This window comes from Neodiprion fabricii, chromosome 2 (genome assembly GCF_021155785.1).
Source record: "Neodiprion fabricii isolate iyNeoFabr1 chromosome 2, iyNeoFabr1.1, whole genome shotgun sequence".
Lineage (NCBI taxonomy): Eukaryota > Metazoa > Arthropoda > Insecta > Hymenoptera > Diprionidae > Neodiprion > Neodiprion fabricii.
In genome coordinates this window covers 11,777,006-11,793,318 of record NC_060240.1, presented here as the reverse complement: position 1 = coordinate 11,793,318, position 16,313 = coordinate 11,777,006, and the positions used below count along the sequence as shown (strand labels likewise).

The window sequence follows — 16,313 nt, the reverse complement described above, 5'->3', positions numbered from 1 at the left end:
ATCTAACGGTAAAACTAGCGTTACAAAAATTATTTTTCGAAATCTGTAATCAATTATGCCCAATATTAGTATCATAAACCAAAAATTCACACTTAATATTGTTTATGCGTATCATATAGTTGCTAAAACGAATCTAAAATACACGAACTACTAGTTCCACGTGTTGAACATTTCAAAATGATTCATCTACAAAATTAGTCTTCCATTACTTTAGTAGCCCTTTTTGGAAACCGAGTTTCGTAAAGAATAAATTAAATTAAGAAATAAAGAAACTTTCCATAACTGGTTAAATATCCTATCGAAAGCGGCACGCGGCAAAATTGGGGCAAATTTGAAACAATTGTAGTGTGTTGCCAATCCATCAGGCGCATTTTGCGGGACGCGCTGATGTTATTAACAAAGTCCGTAGAAGTTGATTGTACTAATTTTTCTCCTGAGTAGGTTCCGTTAGCAATGGAGTACTTCAGCCTGTAGCATGTCGCCTACAAACTTAAACATAACACCTGCGTCGTTGAGTTATAATGTTAATTCGTCGGTACGATGTGAAATTTAGATACTGCAAGTACCTGCCCCATCCCTCCTGTTATCGACGAACTTCAAAATGTCCCACTTAGCTGGCTATCTCTAGCAATCTTTAGTCAATGTCCAATACAACTTCATAGACAAGGTCTTACATACAGGCCTGGAAACTCCTATATTGGGAGCACACGATTATGTGCGTCGTTTAGGAAGGCCAAGTTTCGGTTTTAGCAGGACCACTAGTTGTCGCTGTGGTTCTAATACTACGGCATACATAACCTCAATATTGATTTAAACCGCGTATGGCGACTAGTGCTGTTTTTTGGCTGAACCACTCAAATGTATGTATTTCAGTGCTGAACCACATACGTGGTCTTACATACGAACCCCCCGTCCGTGCCAGTGGCGCGACTATTGAACTACTAACATGTTTTCTATAGGCGACCTACCCCTACCATTGAAGGTTCCAGAACTGTTTATAGCGTGTTCAATGGTTAGCGGACGAGCGGCGTTTTAAAAATGGCGACAGTTGCCAGAATTCAGTGTAACCTTAAAACAGCGATGTCACGTTAATATAATCCATGTATATACCAACGTAATAACAATTTTATGCATTCTGTTTCTATACAAACAAGTGGCTTCAAAATGATTAAGGCAATTTTAGTGTTCAACAATCATGGCAAACCCAGACTGTCAAAATTTTATCAGTACTTTGTGAGTATTTGGTAATAAACGTTTGCATCCTCCAAAATTTGACATCTGTCAGTATCAAGTATGATTCTTTCTAATAACTGTAATTCATGTATACGATTTCATATCGTGAAATGAAGTTATCGGAAAGTATGACAGACAGCGCGAGGGAGGAACGGAAAAATATTTCACCTTTAAATTGAAAACTTTACATTTCAATATCACTTTGTTTTCTTCAGAACGAGGACATGCAACAACAAATCATCAAAGAGACGTTCCAACTCGTGTCAAAACGAGACGATAACGTCTGTAATTTTTTGGAAGGAGGCAGCCTAATCGGGGGTTCGGATTACAAACTGATATACCGACACTACGCGACTTTGTACTTTGTTTTCTGCGTCGACAGTTCCGAATCTGAATTGGGAATTCTGGATCTGATACAAGTGTTTGTTGAAACACTGGACAAATGCTTTGAGAACGTCTGTGAATTGGACCTTATTTTTCATGTGGATAAAGTTCATTACATATTGAATGAACTAGTGATGGGTGGCATGGTACTCGAAACAAACATGACTGAAATCCTTAGTCGAATCGAAGACCAAAACAAGCTAGAAAAACAAGAGGTGAGGAGTTCTGTTATTTCATTATTGCATTTTTCTCTTTTCCATTTACTAAACGTTCCTCACAGTATACCAGTTTAGCAAACATCCTTCAATTTTTCTTACATTAGATTGTAACTGTTAAAATTTTTAAGTTTTGAACATGACTAATCATCTTAAAAATGCATGGGCTCTACCATCTCAATCAAAAATTAAGAAATGAGAAGGTACCGTTTAAAAAATCTCTAGTAATTTTGTTTGTTCCAATGATAGTGAACTCGAATAAAACAACATCCCTATTATGTGATAGAAATGATTTTGCGAATTTGTATTACCCAAGTTAAGGTATCAGCAATTTGACAGGTTTTATCGTTAGTATGTTAGAAATTATAAAACTTGACTGTTTTTTTTATTCCATTCTAATGTTCGTCGACTTCTTTTTTTCACCTCAGAGATAAATCTCCAGAAATCACACAAAAAAAAAAAATTAAAAACGACTATCTCCAGAGTGAATTAAATAGATTAGTGTAAGCATGGAGCAACAGATGTCGGGCGATAATTGAATTTGTGCATTTTAATGGTACCATAATGTAAGATTTGTTGAATGTCTTCCAGACAAATTATTGTGGCCTGATCAGCTAGCAAAATGAGTCCAGAAATATTACAATCTAGTATAAAATACCAGAGTTTAAGGGAGAACATTCTAAATACAAATCCTTCTCTCAAATTGTAGACATGCTCGCTGTTGTTATTCGAATTTGCTCAGATTTGTTTCTAATACGCAGTAAGAATATTGTTTTTTTTGTTCACTAACATTGACACAAATAACATTACCAAAAATTTTTCACACAGTTTTTTTTTCTTCCTCTCATTTTTGATTAAAACTGTACGGCCTAATTGTCCTTAACTTTAACATATCCAATCAAACCCACAGAGCTAGGGTAGTCAGCTGCTGACGGAAAATCCAGCAACACCTACGGGACTCACATTTTTATCTGTCAAAAATCGTCTCTATCAATTAAAACAATTTCCATATTATCCATCAATAAAGAATATTTTAGACTTCAGACGATTAAAATGAAAAAAATGCAGTTTGACACTTGAGGACACCATCAAATATTGGAAAATTTTCTTATCACAAACTGAAACCTAAAGCTTGTTTTCATGTGTTCTTCATTGCATGGTTGACAAATCTGAATACATATTCTGGAATTCGATAAAGGTGTACCTTCTTTGGATGCATAAAATTTCTCAGTACTGTGTAAAAAATTTGAGCAAAACAGAAATAGTTCAATTATATTATTTGTTGTATTTATTTTGTTTTTAGTGTTCTTTTCTTTTCAACACTGCCTACACGCCAACAATTGCTCCTGAACATGTTCTTGTAGTTATGGCTTTTTACACGAGTGAACTGACTCAAACTCAATTTTAGGGGGCTTACAAATCAGTGCGATCTTACTCACCTCGTCCGATTGTCCTTCTGGGACCTCCTCCCTAAAAGTCAAATAGTAATAAGATTTGTTTGTTTTGATTTTAATATCATTCCGGCTAAATATGTGAGGTGAACATTCCTATTTCGTCTGTGATCTTTTTTTTTTTTTTTCTTTGATACTTCAATGATACGCATCGGTTTTTTACATAATTGTACATTTACATATAGTTGAATTTTCATGTAATATTGTGTATGATATTTTGCATGAATTTTGTAACGTATGATTTATTTCAAAAGAACTAGTGCCTTACAATTAGTAAAAATGTATCTAGCAATAACGTGAATAAAATGTAAACCATGTATTTGCATCTATCTCCCTAATTAATCCTCTACTACTCTTTTTATGTACCTATCAAAATTTTCGATTGTCAATCACTTCTTTAGTCTTCTTCTTACATTATTATCAATATTATTAGTGAATTTGTATAATATGCATAATTAAAACAAATTGCCTGCACAAAATATTTCATACATTACAAACTTGTCATTGCTGGTTGAACACTTCAATGTTAATGCAATGAGATCAATTCAGAACAATATTTCCCATGCTCAAATCAATCTAAACTATAAGAGTTTGATATTCGATTATACAAAATATCATCGTTATACATTTGAACAAAAATATGAGCATATTCAAAGGTAAATGTCCCAGCGATTACGCTGATAAATCTACCTGATTAATTGATGAATTATTTTCCCTGGCAGGCGGGAATAACGGCAGCTCCAGCTCGGGCTGTATCAGCAGTGAAAAATATGAATATACCGCAGCAGTTAAAAGACATGAAACTACCCGACCTGCCACAGGCAATAAAGGACCTCAAGTTCTGACCGGCGGTTACATCGCTTTTGCCTAGTTGACTAGATAGTCCTTCAGCTGAGGTTGTTTCCTCTGTCCAGTTAACGGCGTCTCTTTCCACTGGCCAAACAGATGAAAATGCCCGGATGCTCCCAGCGGTGTCAAACCAGGTTTCTTGCTCTGCGTTCCATCGTTATCAAGGATAAAAATGAGACGTTTCTTTCTTTCGGTTCTAACAAGAATACTAAGCCTCTGAATCACGGATTCTGCTCAAGCTTGTCAGTATGTTTCCTTGGCCTAAAATATAGAGCCTTGTAACATATAGTGTATTATAACAGGCCTTGCTTTAATCCGGTTACAATTGATTATATGAGCAATCTGCTCAGTGAAATGCTGTAATAAACGAAACCTGTTGATGAAGTTGTAATGATAGGATCTCATTGATTCAAGTGTCAACGAATATATGAACTCAGAGCAATATGAAGTGACTGCGAATTTTCTAATATCTGATATATTGTAAATTACGTGAAAGAAGGCCAAGTAGATGAAACTAAACCTTTGGAGTTCTATATTTTGGGTCAAAGGAACACCCCTAGAAGTTTTAGTGGAATCCGTGATTCAAAGAGCTAATAATTTTCTTTAACATGTCAATATCCATCGCGTTTGCCAATGAGAGAATTATTCACCTAAATTTTCATTCCACGTCGGCAATATAATGTTCAGTGAATATTTTTCACTCACCATTATTAGTATTTTATAGTGCCTAGCTATCTGCTAGTATTAGGGGCAATATTGTACAGCAAATCAATGCATAAATAAATTATGTACGCATTATCGTAAACGATATTTGATATAAATAAGCGTCCTCGTTTATGAGTCACCGATAATTGATATCAACGGTTGAATGAAATATGAAAATCAGTTTTGGCCAATTTATCACTTTCGCTAGTAAAGTTATGAAATCTTTATATAATAATAAAATATAATATATCAAACAGATAAGTGTAAAGCTGTATAATTAATGATGACGATGATGACGATAAAAGTTATATCAAAGTTTCAAATAAATATTTTTTATTGAGCATTTATTAATGTGAAGGTTTATTTTTTACTATGAGCCAACTTTCTTAATTCGTTTGAAATCCGTCTTCCTTAATAGGAAAATTAAATAAATTTAATAAAAAATATACATGAAATATTACTTTTTACGGACACTGATTTCGTGTTTCAAAGATGTCCATACAAAACCAGCCCCGGTCTCCGTCAACGGTGGCGGATACGGAGAATTTTTCAATTTGTAGTAATCGGATGGTGCATGCATCACGAATTCCATGCACTCCAGTTTTCTTGGCAAGTCCTCCTCAGGTCCGATTAGGTACGTCTCGGGATAAAATCCATGTTCTGGCGGAGGGCTTTACCAGTTTTTGTACAAGAAAAATGTTCACTCTTTTACATCTCACTTGTCGACAACTTTGTAACATATACAATAAATTCGAATTCTTTCCTATCAACTGGTATTCTTGTTACATATAAAAATGTATTGTGGTATAAATACTTGAAGATAATATTTTACCTAGCAGTTGTTGGGATCAGCCAAGTCACTGCTGCGCTTTTCTCACAATATTGATCCGTCAGCAGCCCTCGTATCTGAGCGTAGTAAATACCGCCATCAATGTCTTGCATGGACACTATATCTCCAACTTGAATGTAAGAACCTTTATAAAAGACGTAGTCACTGGTGACTGGCGTCGCAACAGCTGCAGGAGCTTTGATTGGCTACAGCAAGCAGAAATCAGTCATTGTAACTATTGACCATTGTTAAAATTGATCTGCCGATTCATCTAAATATGACCGTCAACAGTTTTTGTGTGTCAAGGTGTTTAAAGTAGCACCGATTGAATTTTTTTCGTGCCTCAAAAACCGCACTTGAGCGAAAATTTTTCTCAGAAATCTTTCAAAATTTATATAAATTTATTCAGAATATTAATTATTATGACAGGTCCTGAAAAATCTGTCGCAAATTTTAGTAGTGTTAAGAAATTTCGAAATAGAAAAGCTTCAACTTGTATGCAGAATATTTGAGATTTATGGAAAAACCTGAGAGGGAGATAACAAGGCAGGTAATAGGAGATATTACGGGAACATTTTGGTGAATTTTTAGACATTTTTGAGGATTTCTAGGTATATTTGCAAACAATGAAGGAATTTGGAAATTTTTGGGATCAGCTTGGAGATATTGCAAGGCAATGTTGCAAGGAAACGTATGGGGAGTTGTAGGAAATGGAGATGTGTTGTGCACAATTTCAACAGTGATTTAACCCCTCAGAAAAACCATATTTTTAGAAAATTTTTGTGAAGAATTATTATGATTCTAGTTTTATTGAAAATATTCTTTCGCATATATGTAGACTTTTTCGACTGTATTTCAAAAAATTTAACTTCAAAAGTTTCCAAGTTTCCTAAAGGTTTACAACTCCTTTAAGAAACTCATACCAGTTTTCCAAAACCTGATATTGTCAGGAACATATATAGAAACGCGAGAAATAAAATTTTTCAGATTTTTGATGCAAAATGGAGTTCTCGAAAAATGTGACTTTTCTGCTCACAAGCAATAGAAACTTTACGGGAAACGTTTATTTCGATTCCCTAAGATGGTCATAATATTGAAAACTTACTGTCTTTTTAAAAATATGTCGGCGTCCTTTACCCTTAGGCAAAACTTTCAGCTGTGTAACGGGTTTGCTTTTGAGGTACCTTGTCACTCTCGTGCTTTTCCGAGGCTGCAGTTTAGTGTCATTCGACTCATTTTTCACAGTGGCATTGACATTGTTCGATGAATTATTGCTAGCTTTGTCATCATCGTCAATTGCATTCCCACAACGGTCAGATTCGGAACAATTATTACAGATATTACCGGCATCCGTACTGTGCCATAAAATACTGTCTGTACTTTCGCATTTTGTGCACTTCGGCTTCACTCCTAGCGGCATTTTTTTCTTTATTTACATCTACGCTGGATAGATTTACACTTACATTTCTCGCCTTGCGGTGTTGCCTTACAATTAGTGTTTTCGTAAACACAATAGTGGTACACGCACTGATCCTACACAGATTCACTACGCAGGCTAGGCTTCATCGCCACGCGATAGATTTGAGCCAAGTGCACTTTAAATATGATACAAAGTATATCGAAGGTAATCATTGGATATGTTCCTTTTTTACTGACAGTACGCAGCCCTGCAAACACGGTCCGATATACGGCCACAGCACACTGCCAAACTCTTATGACGTCACAAACCTGCCCGCTTGAGGACGTAATACGTGCTGTGCAGACTGGCTGTGCACGAAGAGTGTTACTTTCGTGGTGCTGTGTTTTGTGGAATTGCTACAGTCACGATAAGGACCATAGACTTATAGAGATAGACTGCGCGGTCTGTGCACCGAGCTGAAGCGGTATTTAGAAAGAGAGAGCAATCTAAAGCTGGATCTCTCACCTTAATCGGTGACGAGAAAACAAGTGGATGTCGCGGTAGGATAATATTTCTACTTCGACGGTGCAGAGCATGCGCAGTAACTAATATAAAGAGACAGGTGGTCTCATTGATTGTAATTTGAGCTATCTCTGTCTTCGGAACCCCCACGACTGCAGTGCGCGTTCCAGTAGTTCACCGATACTAACACCGGAATTATAGAACTGATCATCCTCCTATCCTCTAGTCTTTCTGACTTACGATTAGGTTTAGACATATATACAGAGAATTACGAAATTCTGGCCATCACGACATATTTTATGCATTGAAGATTAGAATTTTGGCTGTGTGCGCAGTTAAGGGGGTAATATAGTCTGGCTTTACCGACTGAGTAAAATGTTGGGCACTTTTACTATTGTCAAAATCTATGCGGCACTGATGAAAAAATGCCGCAGTCAGTGCAATTCTATGTGCAATGCCGAACAAAACTATCTGGAAACTCATTCGTTTCATGCGAAAATTGAGTCCAGGAAATGTATTCCTGCAATAAGCGATAATTCAATTATAAGAATACATTTCGTGGCGTTATTGTTACGTGAAAGAAAACTTTTTTTGATATTTGTAATAGCCATTACATGTAGAATTGCGCTGGCTATGGTATTTCTACATCAGTGTTGCAGAGGCTTTGATAATGGTCAAAATAAGTGACATTTATCGCGGTCAGTATGGACTGATGATAACATCCTCTTAAGACAATACGGCGACGTGAGCGGTAATCAGCTGATCGAGTAGATTAATCACTTAAAGCTTACAGCACAGAAAACTTCGTACAAGCTTTTCGGTTTTCATTTCATGACATTGAGTTAATATAGAATAAAATATTCGATAAAAAGCCAGTTTTGTAATTAAATTCGACTTAATAAGCGTAGTTTGTTCACTGCCATGACCCGAATGCTTCTTCTGAAATCAAGGATTCCAGTTCTGCCTGCTACCAGATTTCAGGCACCACCTCTCTCTCAATGACGCTCAATGTGTAGAAATCTCGAACAATCAATATTAGTTGGGATTCATTGTAGTTGTATGTGTATATGTTCGTTGTATAGAAACAAATTTCATAAATGATTAATTGACATATAATTATAATATATAAGTTTCTCTCCCATCCGCATCCTGATACTTCAACACAGTTTCAAAACTGAAATGAATATCATATAGTGATACATATCATAATAAATAAGTGCGAATGTACGCAAGCTCACAGCAATAAATGAATAAGTTATGATAACATAATTACTTTGATTTTTGTTTCTGTTAGTTTAATTGCGTTCTCTCGTGATTAACCGTCACGCAGCGTCATTCAATTACGCAACTTGCTCGTATTTGGCTTTGTTGATATTACTAGCCAGACAACAAGCAAGGAAGACTCCAATGAGAGGAAAGAATGCAACACCTACAGCACTACCAGCCACCAACCCAATGTTGCTGTTTATGAAGTCGACAACTCGGTTGTAGCAACCCTGGAAACAACGTTAATCCAAAACTCTCGACACCATAAACTAAAACTGTTCCTATGACCTTCAATTCTGAGAATGAGAATATGTAATACAGATCGGAAACTTCGCAATGTTTATGGTATTTACCTGAGTATACACGTTATCCAGATTCGAAGAGTCACACGGGTTTTCAAGCTGCTTGCAGCAAGATTTAGGAATCTCTTCCGGTAAGTTTATGGAGTGCCAGTCAGTGTAGCCGCGGTTTCCACAGCAATGCAACTGTAAAAATGTGTACAATTGACTGATCGAAGAAGATAATGCTGCACGATAAAAGAGGAACTAGGATATCATACGGTAGACTGCATGGTATCGATATCATGGTGTTTGTTGGGGTCGTCTACATAGAGAACCAAGCTTTCATTGAGCCCTTGATCGAAGCCCTCGGTCAGAGCATTGCGATATGCATAAACGGAGGCACCTGATCCCAACTCTAGGAGTACCACAACCGCCAAGAATGCTCCGTACTGGGGATAAAAGGATAGAAAACCGATAAGTCCACCTTCTCATCCAAGAGATACTGATTATCATGTAATATGTTGATGTTAGTTGTATGCGTGTATTATATGTATACTTACAAGGTATAAGAGTGCCGGATGTCCACGTGCCGTACAACAACATGCCAAGATAGAAGCTACGACTACGAGGATGCCGAGGCAGGCCAGAGCCAAAGGCGCTGCACCGCTACCTTCAATGCTCATATCTACGTACTCTCGGAGCTGAATACGCATCCAGATCCCAACACACAGCATCAGTACTCCGGTGCACTGCATTAGCACACCGTGTCAGATTAGAATTTTTCAACAGCAAATCATCACTACATCGTTCTCTCGCTAGCGTATGTATAATGCACAATGTACATACATACATACTCATAAGTAGCAAAGCACCATCCTAATTCGAAATTCCTTCAGTGTAAGTAATGGTAACTTCAGAAGAGTGCATTACGTTTTGGTACCAGTCGTTTTTGCGCTGGACCAAAACTCATAACGAACGTTCTCGTTAAACGTTGTGATAATAAGGATAACCGATGTCTTCCCAACCGTTCCGGGGATAACCGAAATTATTTTGATAGCTCCGAGGGTATTTAAACTAACTGTCCTAGTAATATATGAACTTATTTTTACCACATACGAATTTTCGAAATCATTTTAACCGTAACAGGGATGTTTGAACTTTTCCTAACCGCCCTAATGAAGTTCAGTCTTGATCTAATCATTCCATGAAAGCTCGAACTTATCAGGATCCTTAATCTGGGTGTGGTTAGGACAATAGAGGCGTCATAAGAGATAATCAGCTGATTGTTTCAGGCAAATTATGCAAATATCGAGGCACAGAATACATTGGCCAAGCTTTTGAACTTTAATTTTGTGATACCAGGTCAATGTAGAGTTTAACTTTCTCTAATCGTAACTCCTATTTCATTTTGTGTTATTTAAATCTACAATAATATAACAAACAAACTCTAAAAATATTGCAACATTGCCAATCCAAAACTTGTACGATATTAAGAAGCGTGAACTTTTCTGCTGAGTTCTCAAAAAGAACGCACAAACACATGTGAATCAATGCTATACATGGCGATCAGATTAAGCTAAACGCTGATTGTGTTGGAAATGCAACAGTTGGGCGGATTCCGTCAATATTTCTTCAATTTTGACGGCAGCATCGAGGCGTATGAATATGTGTATATTTAAGACAAGTTAAATATACCCACCCCAAAAGCAAAATTGAAGAGTATCAACAGCGTCTTCATGCAGGCCATTGCCGCAACGGTTTGCAGATGTTTACCCATTTTCACTTATTCCAAATTTCCGCGCTGTTTCAACGGGACGATGGTAACAGGCTCGACGCACTGCTGGTCTTTCGGCCTCGATCGATCCCGGCAGTAGCTCTCGGTACCGTCAGCCATGTATGGGTGCGTTGGGGAAAAGTTTTTAGGGCGCATGCGTTCCCCGTCAATCAAATGCGAAACGTACTGCGCTCTACCTTAAAGGGTCAGCTGCTAATTTTGAGTTGCAAAAAAATTCTTTATGTCGTCAAAGTTACAAAAAATCTATGAAGAAGGAAAGTATCTGGCCTTCGGATCATGGATTTTACTAAAATTTATGTAGAGGTACTACGTTATCCCAAAGTATAATGTAGGCAAATTTTTCATCTGTTGACATTACGCCGGTTTTAATTTGTCAATCGATAGTCGATATTTCGACAAATATACTACCTGGGTTATTAAAGTTGAGTATAATCTACAAAGTTTACTGAAATTCAATCTTGCGCCAAATACAGTATGGTGGTAATCACTTTGAACATAGGTTTTTTAACCTGAAAAATCATTGGCCACAGAAATTTTCCCTTATTTCATGAAATATTATGAGAAAAACACCAATTCTTGAGGCACGGAAGATATTCATATTAACTGCCTTTTACAGCCAAATATGCACATCATTCAAATTACATTTCATATACAAACTGAAGTATGCATGGAAATACAAATCATGAATGAATGATGACGAAAAGATAAATTTTTAGTTCTATTGAAGAAAATAACGAATACTTCATTGTTTACAGATATTATGACCATATGATCGAACAGGTATGGGTTATGCATTTATTATACGAACTGATCACATCTATATATAAGACAAGACATTAATAATCTACAATATGACTATTTTTTGATCGAATGACGATGCGGCGAACAGACGGCCTCACCTTTTTTTTTATAATTAAGCAGAACTCCAGGCCAAACAACATTGTTGTCTCCAACGATCGTCGGCTGAGATACTTTTCGGGGAGATTGTCTGGTTCTCCGAATACTGACCAACCGCTGCTTAAGTGACAACGGTTGATCCGTTTTCCGCGTTATCGAATTACCGGTAAATTGTACGCTATTATTTGCCTGATTATTATTATTAAGATTATCCTCACTGCTGCAGTAATTATCATTCTGCAGATTTCCCTCTAACTCATCGTCCAAATACCGTTGACTTTCGTCGGCTTCCAAGTTCATCTGCGTCAAATCAGTGATAGGCCAAACTTGGGTACCCGCAGCTTTCGACGGCTGATCTTCATCATGAAGTGGACTTTTCCCGCTAAGTTCGTCGTCGCATCGGTGACATTCCATTTCCCCCGCGATTTTCGGACTCTCGGCCCGTTTAAGACTGGAATTCCGGTTTCGATTTCTGCCACGAATGTCGCCGATCGTTTTGAAGTAAATGCTGTGGTCGTATCTATACGCCTCCAGGCACTGGCTGTCCACGCGATTGTTCGACTGGTAATTCAGGCTGCCACAACAGTTTATACGCACTTCTTCCGGCCGGGATTTTCGTCTCCATGAACGTTCCAGTCTGTAAAAACGAGGATTCCAAGATTCGCAGTCTCCCACCACGAGCTTATTCGCCGAAATGCTCCAGTTGGTGTCGCCTGGCTCTTCTTTCATGGTCAGATGCCCTCGAGAATACCTCTGCGATTTGAGGCGGTTGTAGCCTCGCGCTAAAGCGGCCCATTCCTCAATCCTTTGGAACACATACTCAGTCTCCTCGTTCCACCAATCCGATAACCCTCGATGTGTCGTCGGCGTCGTAGCCTCTTCACGAACAATTGCAGACATTTTTGTGAACCCCCGGGACCGATGCGACGTTATTTATTTCCTCACTTGAAGCACTTCAACTACCGAAGCCCTGCAAAATTGCTAAGGTCGACTCTAGTTGTAATCCGCAATAGCTAACCTTGAACTTTTTTACTTCGCTATAAGTTGCCGCTATTCGTTTACTGCAGGTTATTGGAATCTGTACAAATATGCATGTGTGAGAGCTGTGTGCTGCTGCTTAATCGGAATTGATCTGCCCCCGTGAACATATAGGGTATCTTTCCCCTCGAATTATCGATTCGAACATGGCAAAATCTTATTTGAATCTCGTGAGATCTAAGCAGGTAAATTAATATCTGCGTAAAGAATTTTCATGAAAAAAAAACACCCGTATCGTTAGTAATGAGTGAATCAAGCGTGGGATAGGATGTTTTGAAATAGCACATGGAACGAAAATGAATACCAATTCATTCGCTCCATTCGCGTGCTTCCATTTCAATGCGGCCATTTATTCACCAATAATCACACCAATTCGATGCACAGTAGTAAATAAATTCATAAAATGTGTTATTTTAGTTTACTTCTTCCTCAAAACCGTTTGTCTATCGACATGATTCTCAATTATAATACAATTAAAACATGAAAAACATCATCAGCGGGCCGACAACCTCCGATGGGTATATTTTGTTCTTTGCACTGTACGAACCACTTGCAATCGAGTCTTCTAGTTCTGGAAACTCAGACGGTTTCTCTCGTTTCAATTTCTTAGATAGCTTACAAGCTAATAACTTCAATTTATTTTTCATTATTGTTGAGAGAGTACTTTGAGAAATTCTGAATTTGGCTGTGATGTTTCTCTTCTTATCATTGTTGTTATCTTGTACAGCTTTCAAAATGTCTAGTTTTCCTTTAATAATCAGAGTTCGTCTTGTTTTCTTACCCATGGCTATTAGCTATAGAAGCCAAATAACGACTGTTTATTCACAATGTTGATGTACGATCCCGAGCTTAGGACCTCAAGAAAAGAGTAAATTTCGTTATGGAAGTGCGTACAGTTATAATATTCGCTATCTTGATGTTCATAGAATTTTATTTCGTTTCATAAAGGCCATTACACGGAAAATCTATTTCGTTTCATAGAGACCAGAACGCAGAAAATTAATTTCGTTATATCGAAGATTTTTTTCGATATGTAGAGTTTTTCTCAAGGGATAATATTCTCTACGTTATACGGAGTTTTTCATTATATGGGAATTCGTTATATAGAGGTCCTACTGTATTTGAACAATCAGTCAGATTCAAGAAACTCCAGTTTTGTGCTGGTCTAATTTTGGAAAATTTATCTGGAAACACTTTAAAACGCCACAGCCTTAAATCCAGATACTTCCGATGAGATCATTAGTATTCAATTGAACGTCGTTACAATAAAATGAAAGTGAGAAAAACGCAATACTTTAAAAACGTTCACTTGACCTTTCTCCTCCAAGTTATTCGCAGACTTTTTTATTTCTAGACTTGCAGTTTTAATTGTGCCACCTTCTCTCTTTCTGTAAATTGTCCGATACTCGAGGTTTACTTTCTATCCGAATAAAATTTTGACCTGAGTAAGAGCACGAAATTTTTTCATAATTATGTAGCTCAACCTACGTTATCTACAAGCATCGAAGATGGGAAAAGCCTCGATTATCTTATGGAATGATAAGTAAGCCTCGAAAATGAAAAAGACGGAGGTACAGAGGGAGGCTTACATCTGTCGTTAATTCGTTTACCGTACCTGCCAATCACGCAGCATGTTGAAATATTATTGAATCGGGGTGGCGGGTGCAGGAGTAGCATAGAGAAAATTGTTTATCAGTCACGAATTGAAATTCATAACACGCTTTGCTGTCGAAAGGGAGCGAGTATATATAGGAGGTTTAAAATATGGTCGGTAGCACTCATCCGCCGACTTTCAACCGGTCACAACACCCAGCACAAAAATCAAGTTGTAGTTGTTTGTAATTATTTCGAACAGTATAATTGCTTTACGGAAATTACCAAGCAGAAGTTATTTCTTGGCACTGAGCTGTCTACTGCTCAATGAATACCAGCAGCACTGCAATGTCGATGAAGTTCTCGTTGATTTTGATCACCGTCATCTTTGCCTGGCTACTGAATGGCCACCAGTCCCACGCTGTGAGAGAATCCGCTTCCAACGTTAACCGAAGATTTTATGGTCGTCCTTTATTTCCTGGGTAACATCCATTTATATACATATGATTTTTTATTTTACCATTTCAGTTCCGTTAAAATGATATGAAATTGTCATGCTGCTGGTATCAGCAATTTTTAATTGTTTTCAAAGTGTATCCTCGAATATTTTTATTTTTGAACGCTGCACATACATTATTTCCTTCATGCGGTCGTAATTGAATGTATTATGCCAATCTTGTACCGTTCAAAAATGTATGAATTGATGTTTTTCAGGCGGTATCCAACCGTCGACATTCTTGGAGATGATGAAGATATTACAGAGCTTAATAAAAGGCAATTATCAGACGACTATGGTCACATGAGGTTTGGAAAACGAGAGCAGTTTGATGACTACGGGCACATGCGATTCGGTAGAAATCACGACTGAATGTTACAAGTTCAGCATCAAGTCGTTATAATTAACATCTTCGTTCAATGTATCTTTTCCTTATTTAAGATCGTTTACTGTCAGTTAGACGTATAGTTCAAATAATTATAATATAATTCCTGGTCGTAAATATATTACCAATTGAATATACATGTTATCACAATGCCTCATGTACCGCAGTGAAATAAATAATTGTGATTGAACAAGCTATATGAAGAAATTGTTTGAAGATTAATTATTTCAAACCGAACGTATCCGCTACTCAGTAAACGAAAAAAAGGTTAAAACATATTAAATAGATTCAGCTTGATGAAGGTCAATCAAAATTTTACAAGAACTAGAATCATGTGCACTTTGCGCGCGGCTGGCATTAAATTTTCAGAATGATAAAGGCAGTAGAACGGTATAATCACAGAGTACTGTACCATGATTGGCACAAATGATTTTAATAGAATTACGTTAATATGCCTATGGTAAAATTCAGCTCATAAACTTATAAAGATCTTATTCCTGAATAATTCAGCTTGTTTTATTGTAATAATCAGAATATGTTTCCAACTTTTCTGCGTGAGTCAAAATTTATAAGTAAAGATTTAGTGTAAAATGTCAAGTGTCAAGGAGGAACTGGCATTGCGAGCGTTCAACTCACAATGGGCGTTCAAAATAATTAAATAAACTAAAACATTTATTCTGTAGCACATTGATTAACGAATATTTTTCCTATCGATTAACTATTAATCACGACCCATCGAAAAAATACGTTCATAATGAGCTAACTCAAACAAACTGCTCGTCCTGTTGTATCGGGATACTTGCAGAATAATTAGGGACGACCGTGGTATTATCAATCTCTAAATTAATAAGCGTTCTCACAAAGTAGAATCGGCGGCAACTACGGCTATCAGCAGGGTCGTCTTAAGACATGGGCTACCAGGGCTTTAGCCCAGATCACCGAAGCGCCGGACCTCACAACGTATAAGTGCTGTAT

At 37.2% G+C, this 16,313-nt stretch overlaps 4 protein-coding genes across 10 annotated transcripts; 1 reads left to right on the top strand and 3 right to left on the bottom strand.

The window, feature by feature from the left end:
* Positions 1–704: 704 nt before the first annotated feature.
* LOC124176442 (AP-3 complex subunit sigma-2) lies at positions 705–5,178 on the top strand. 3 transcript variants are annotated; one of them, XM_046557740.1, is made up of 4 exons: positions 705–860; positions 960–1,233; positions 1,449–1,832; positions 4,006–5,178. In XM_046557740.1, exons 2-4 carry the CDS (start codon positions 1,129–1,131, stop codon positions 4,126–4,128), a joined length of 612 nt encoding a protein of 203 aa, XP_046413696.1. In that variant the 5' UTR covers positions 705–860; positions 960–1,128; the 3' UTR covers positions 4,129–5,178. The 3 variants fall into 3 exon arrangements, with proteins under 3 accessions (XP_046413696.1, XP_046413699.1, XP_046413698.1); XM_046557743.1 differs by lacking the exons at positions 705–860; positions 4,006–5,178 and adding an exon at positions 3,241–3,908 and having other exon boundaries at positions 879–1,233; XM_046557742.1 differs by lacking the exons at positions 705–860; positions 4,006–5,178 and adding an exon at positions 3,136–3,908 and having other exon boundaries at positions 879–1,233.
* On the bottom strand, positions 4,011–7,430 carry LOC124176440 (GATA zinc finger domain-containing protein 1). Of its 3 annotated transcripts, none has more exons than XM_046557735.1 (4): positions 6,772–7,430; positions 5,670–5,872; positions 5,299–5,508; positions 4,011–4,393 (listed from the first exon to the last, which is right to left on the bottom strand). In XM_046557735.1, the coding sequence occupies exons 1-4, from the start codon at positions 7,084–7,086 to the stop codon at positions 4,354–4,356; spliced, it is 768 nt and encodes a 255-aa protein (XP_046413691.1). In that variant the 5' UTR covers positions 7,087–7,430; the 3' UTR covers positions 4,011–4,353. The 3 variants fall into 3 exon arrangements, with proteins under 3 accessions (XP_046413691.1, XP_046413692.1, XP_046413694.1); XM_046557736.1 differs by having other exon boundaries at positions 4,011–4,276; XM_046557738.1 differs by lacking the exon at positions 4,011–4,393 and having other exon boundaries at positions 5,320–5,566.
* A 684-nt stretch (positions 7,431–8,114) lies between these two features.
* On the bottom strand, positions 8,115–11,278 carry LOC124176441 (tetraspanin-7-like). 3 transcript variants are annotated; one of them, XR_006869378.1, is made up of 6 exons: positions 10,834–11,278; positions 9,695–9,883; positions 9,413–9,583; positions 9,207–9,338; positions 8,861–9,083; positions 8,115–8,607 (listed from the first exon to the last, which is right to left on the bottom strand). XR_006869378.1 is itself a non-coding variant. In XM_046557739.1 (5 exons), exons 1-5 carry the CDS (start codon positions 10,909–10,911, stop codon positions 8,928–8,930), a joined length of 726 nt encoding a protein of 241 aa, XP_046413695.1. In that variant the 5' UTR covers positions 10,912–11,093; the 3' UTR covers positions 8,682–8,927. The 3 variants fall into 3 exon arrangements, 1 of the variants encoding a protein (XP_046413695.1); XR_006869377.1 differs by lacking the exon at positions 8,115–8,607 and adding an exon at positions 8,682–8,761 and having other exon boundaries at positions 10,834–11,120; XM_046557739.1 differs by lacking the exon at positions 8,115–8,607 and having other exon boundaries at positions 8,682–9,083; positions 10,834–11,093.
* A 425-nt stretch (positions 11,279–11,703) lies between these two features.
* Positions 11,704–12,742, bottom strand: LOC124176437. The gene has a single exon (XM_046557733.1). The coding sequence runs from the start codon at positions 12,724–12,726 to the stop codon at positions 11,785–11,787; it is 942 nt and encodes a 313-aa protein (XP_046413689.1). The 5' UTR covers positions 12,727–12,742; the 3' UTR covers positions 11,704–11,784.
* Between the last annotated feature and the right edge of the window lie 3,571 nt (positions 12,743–16,313).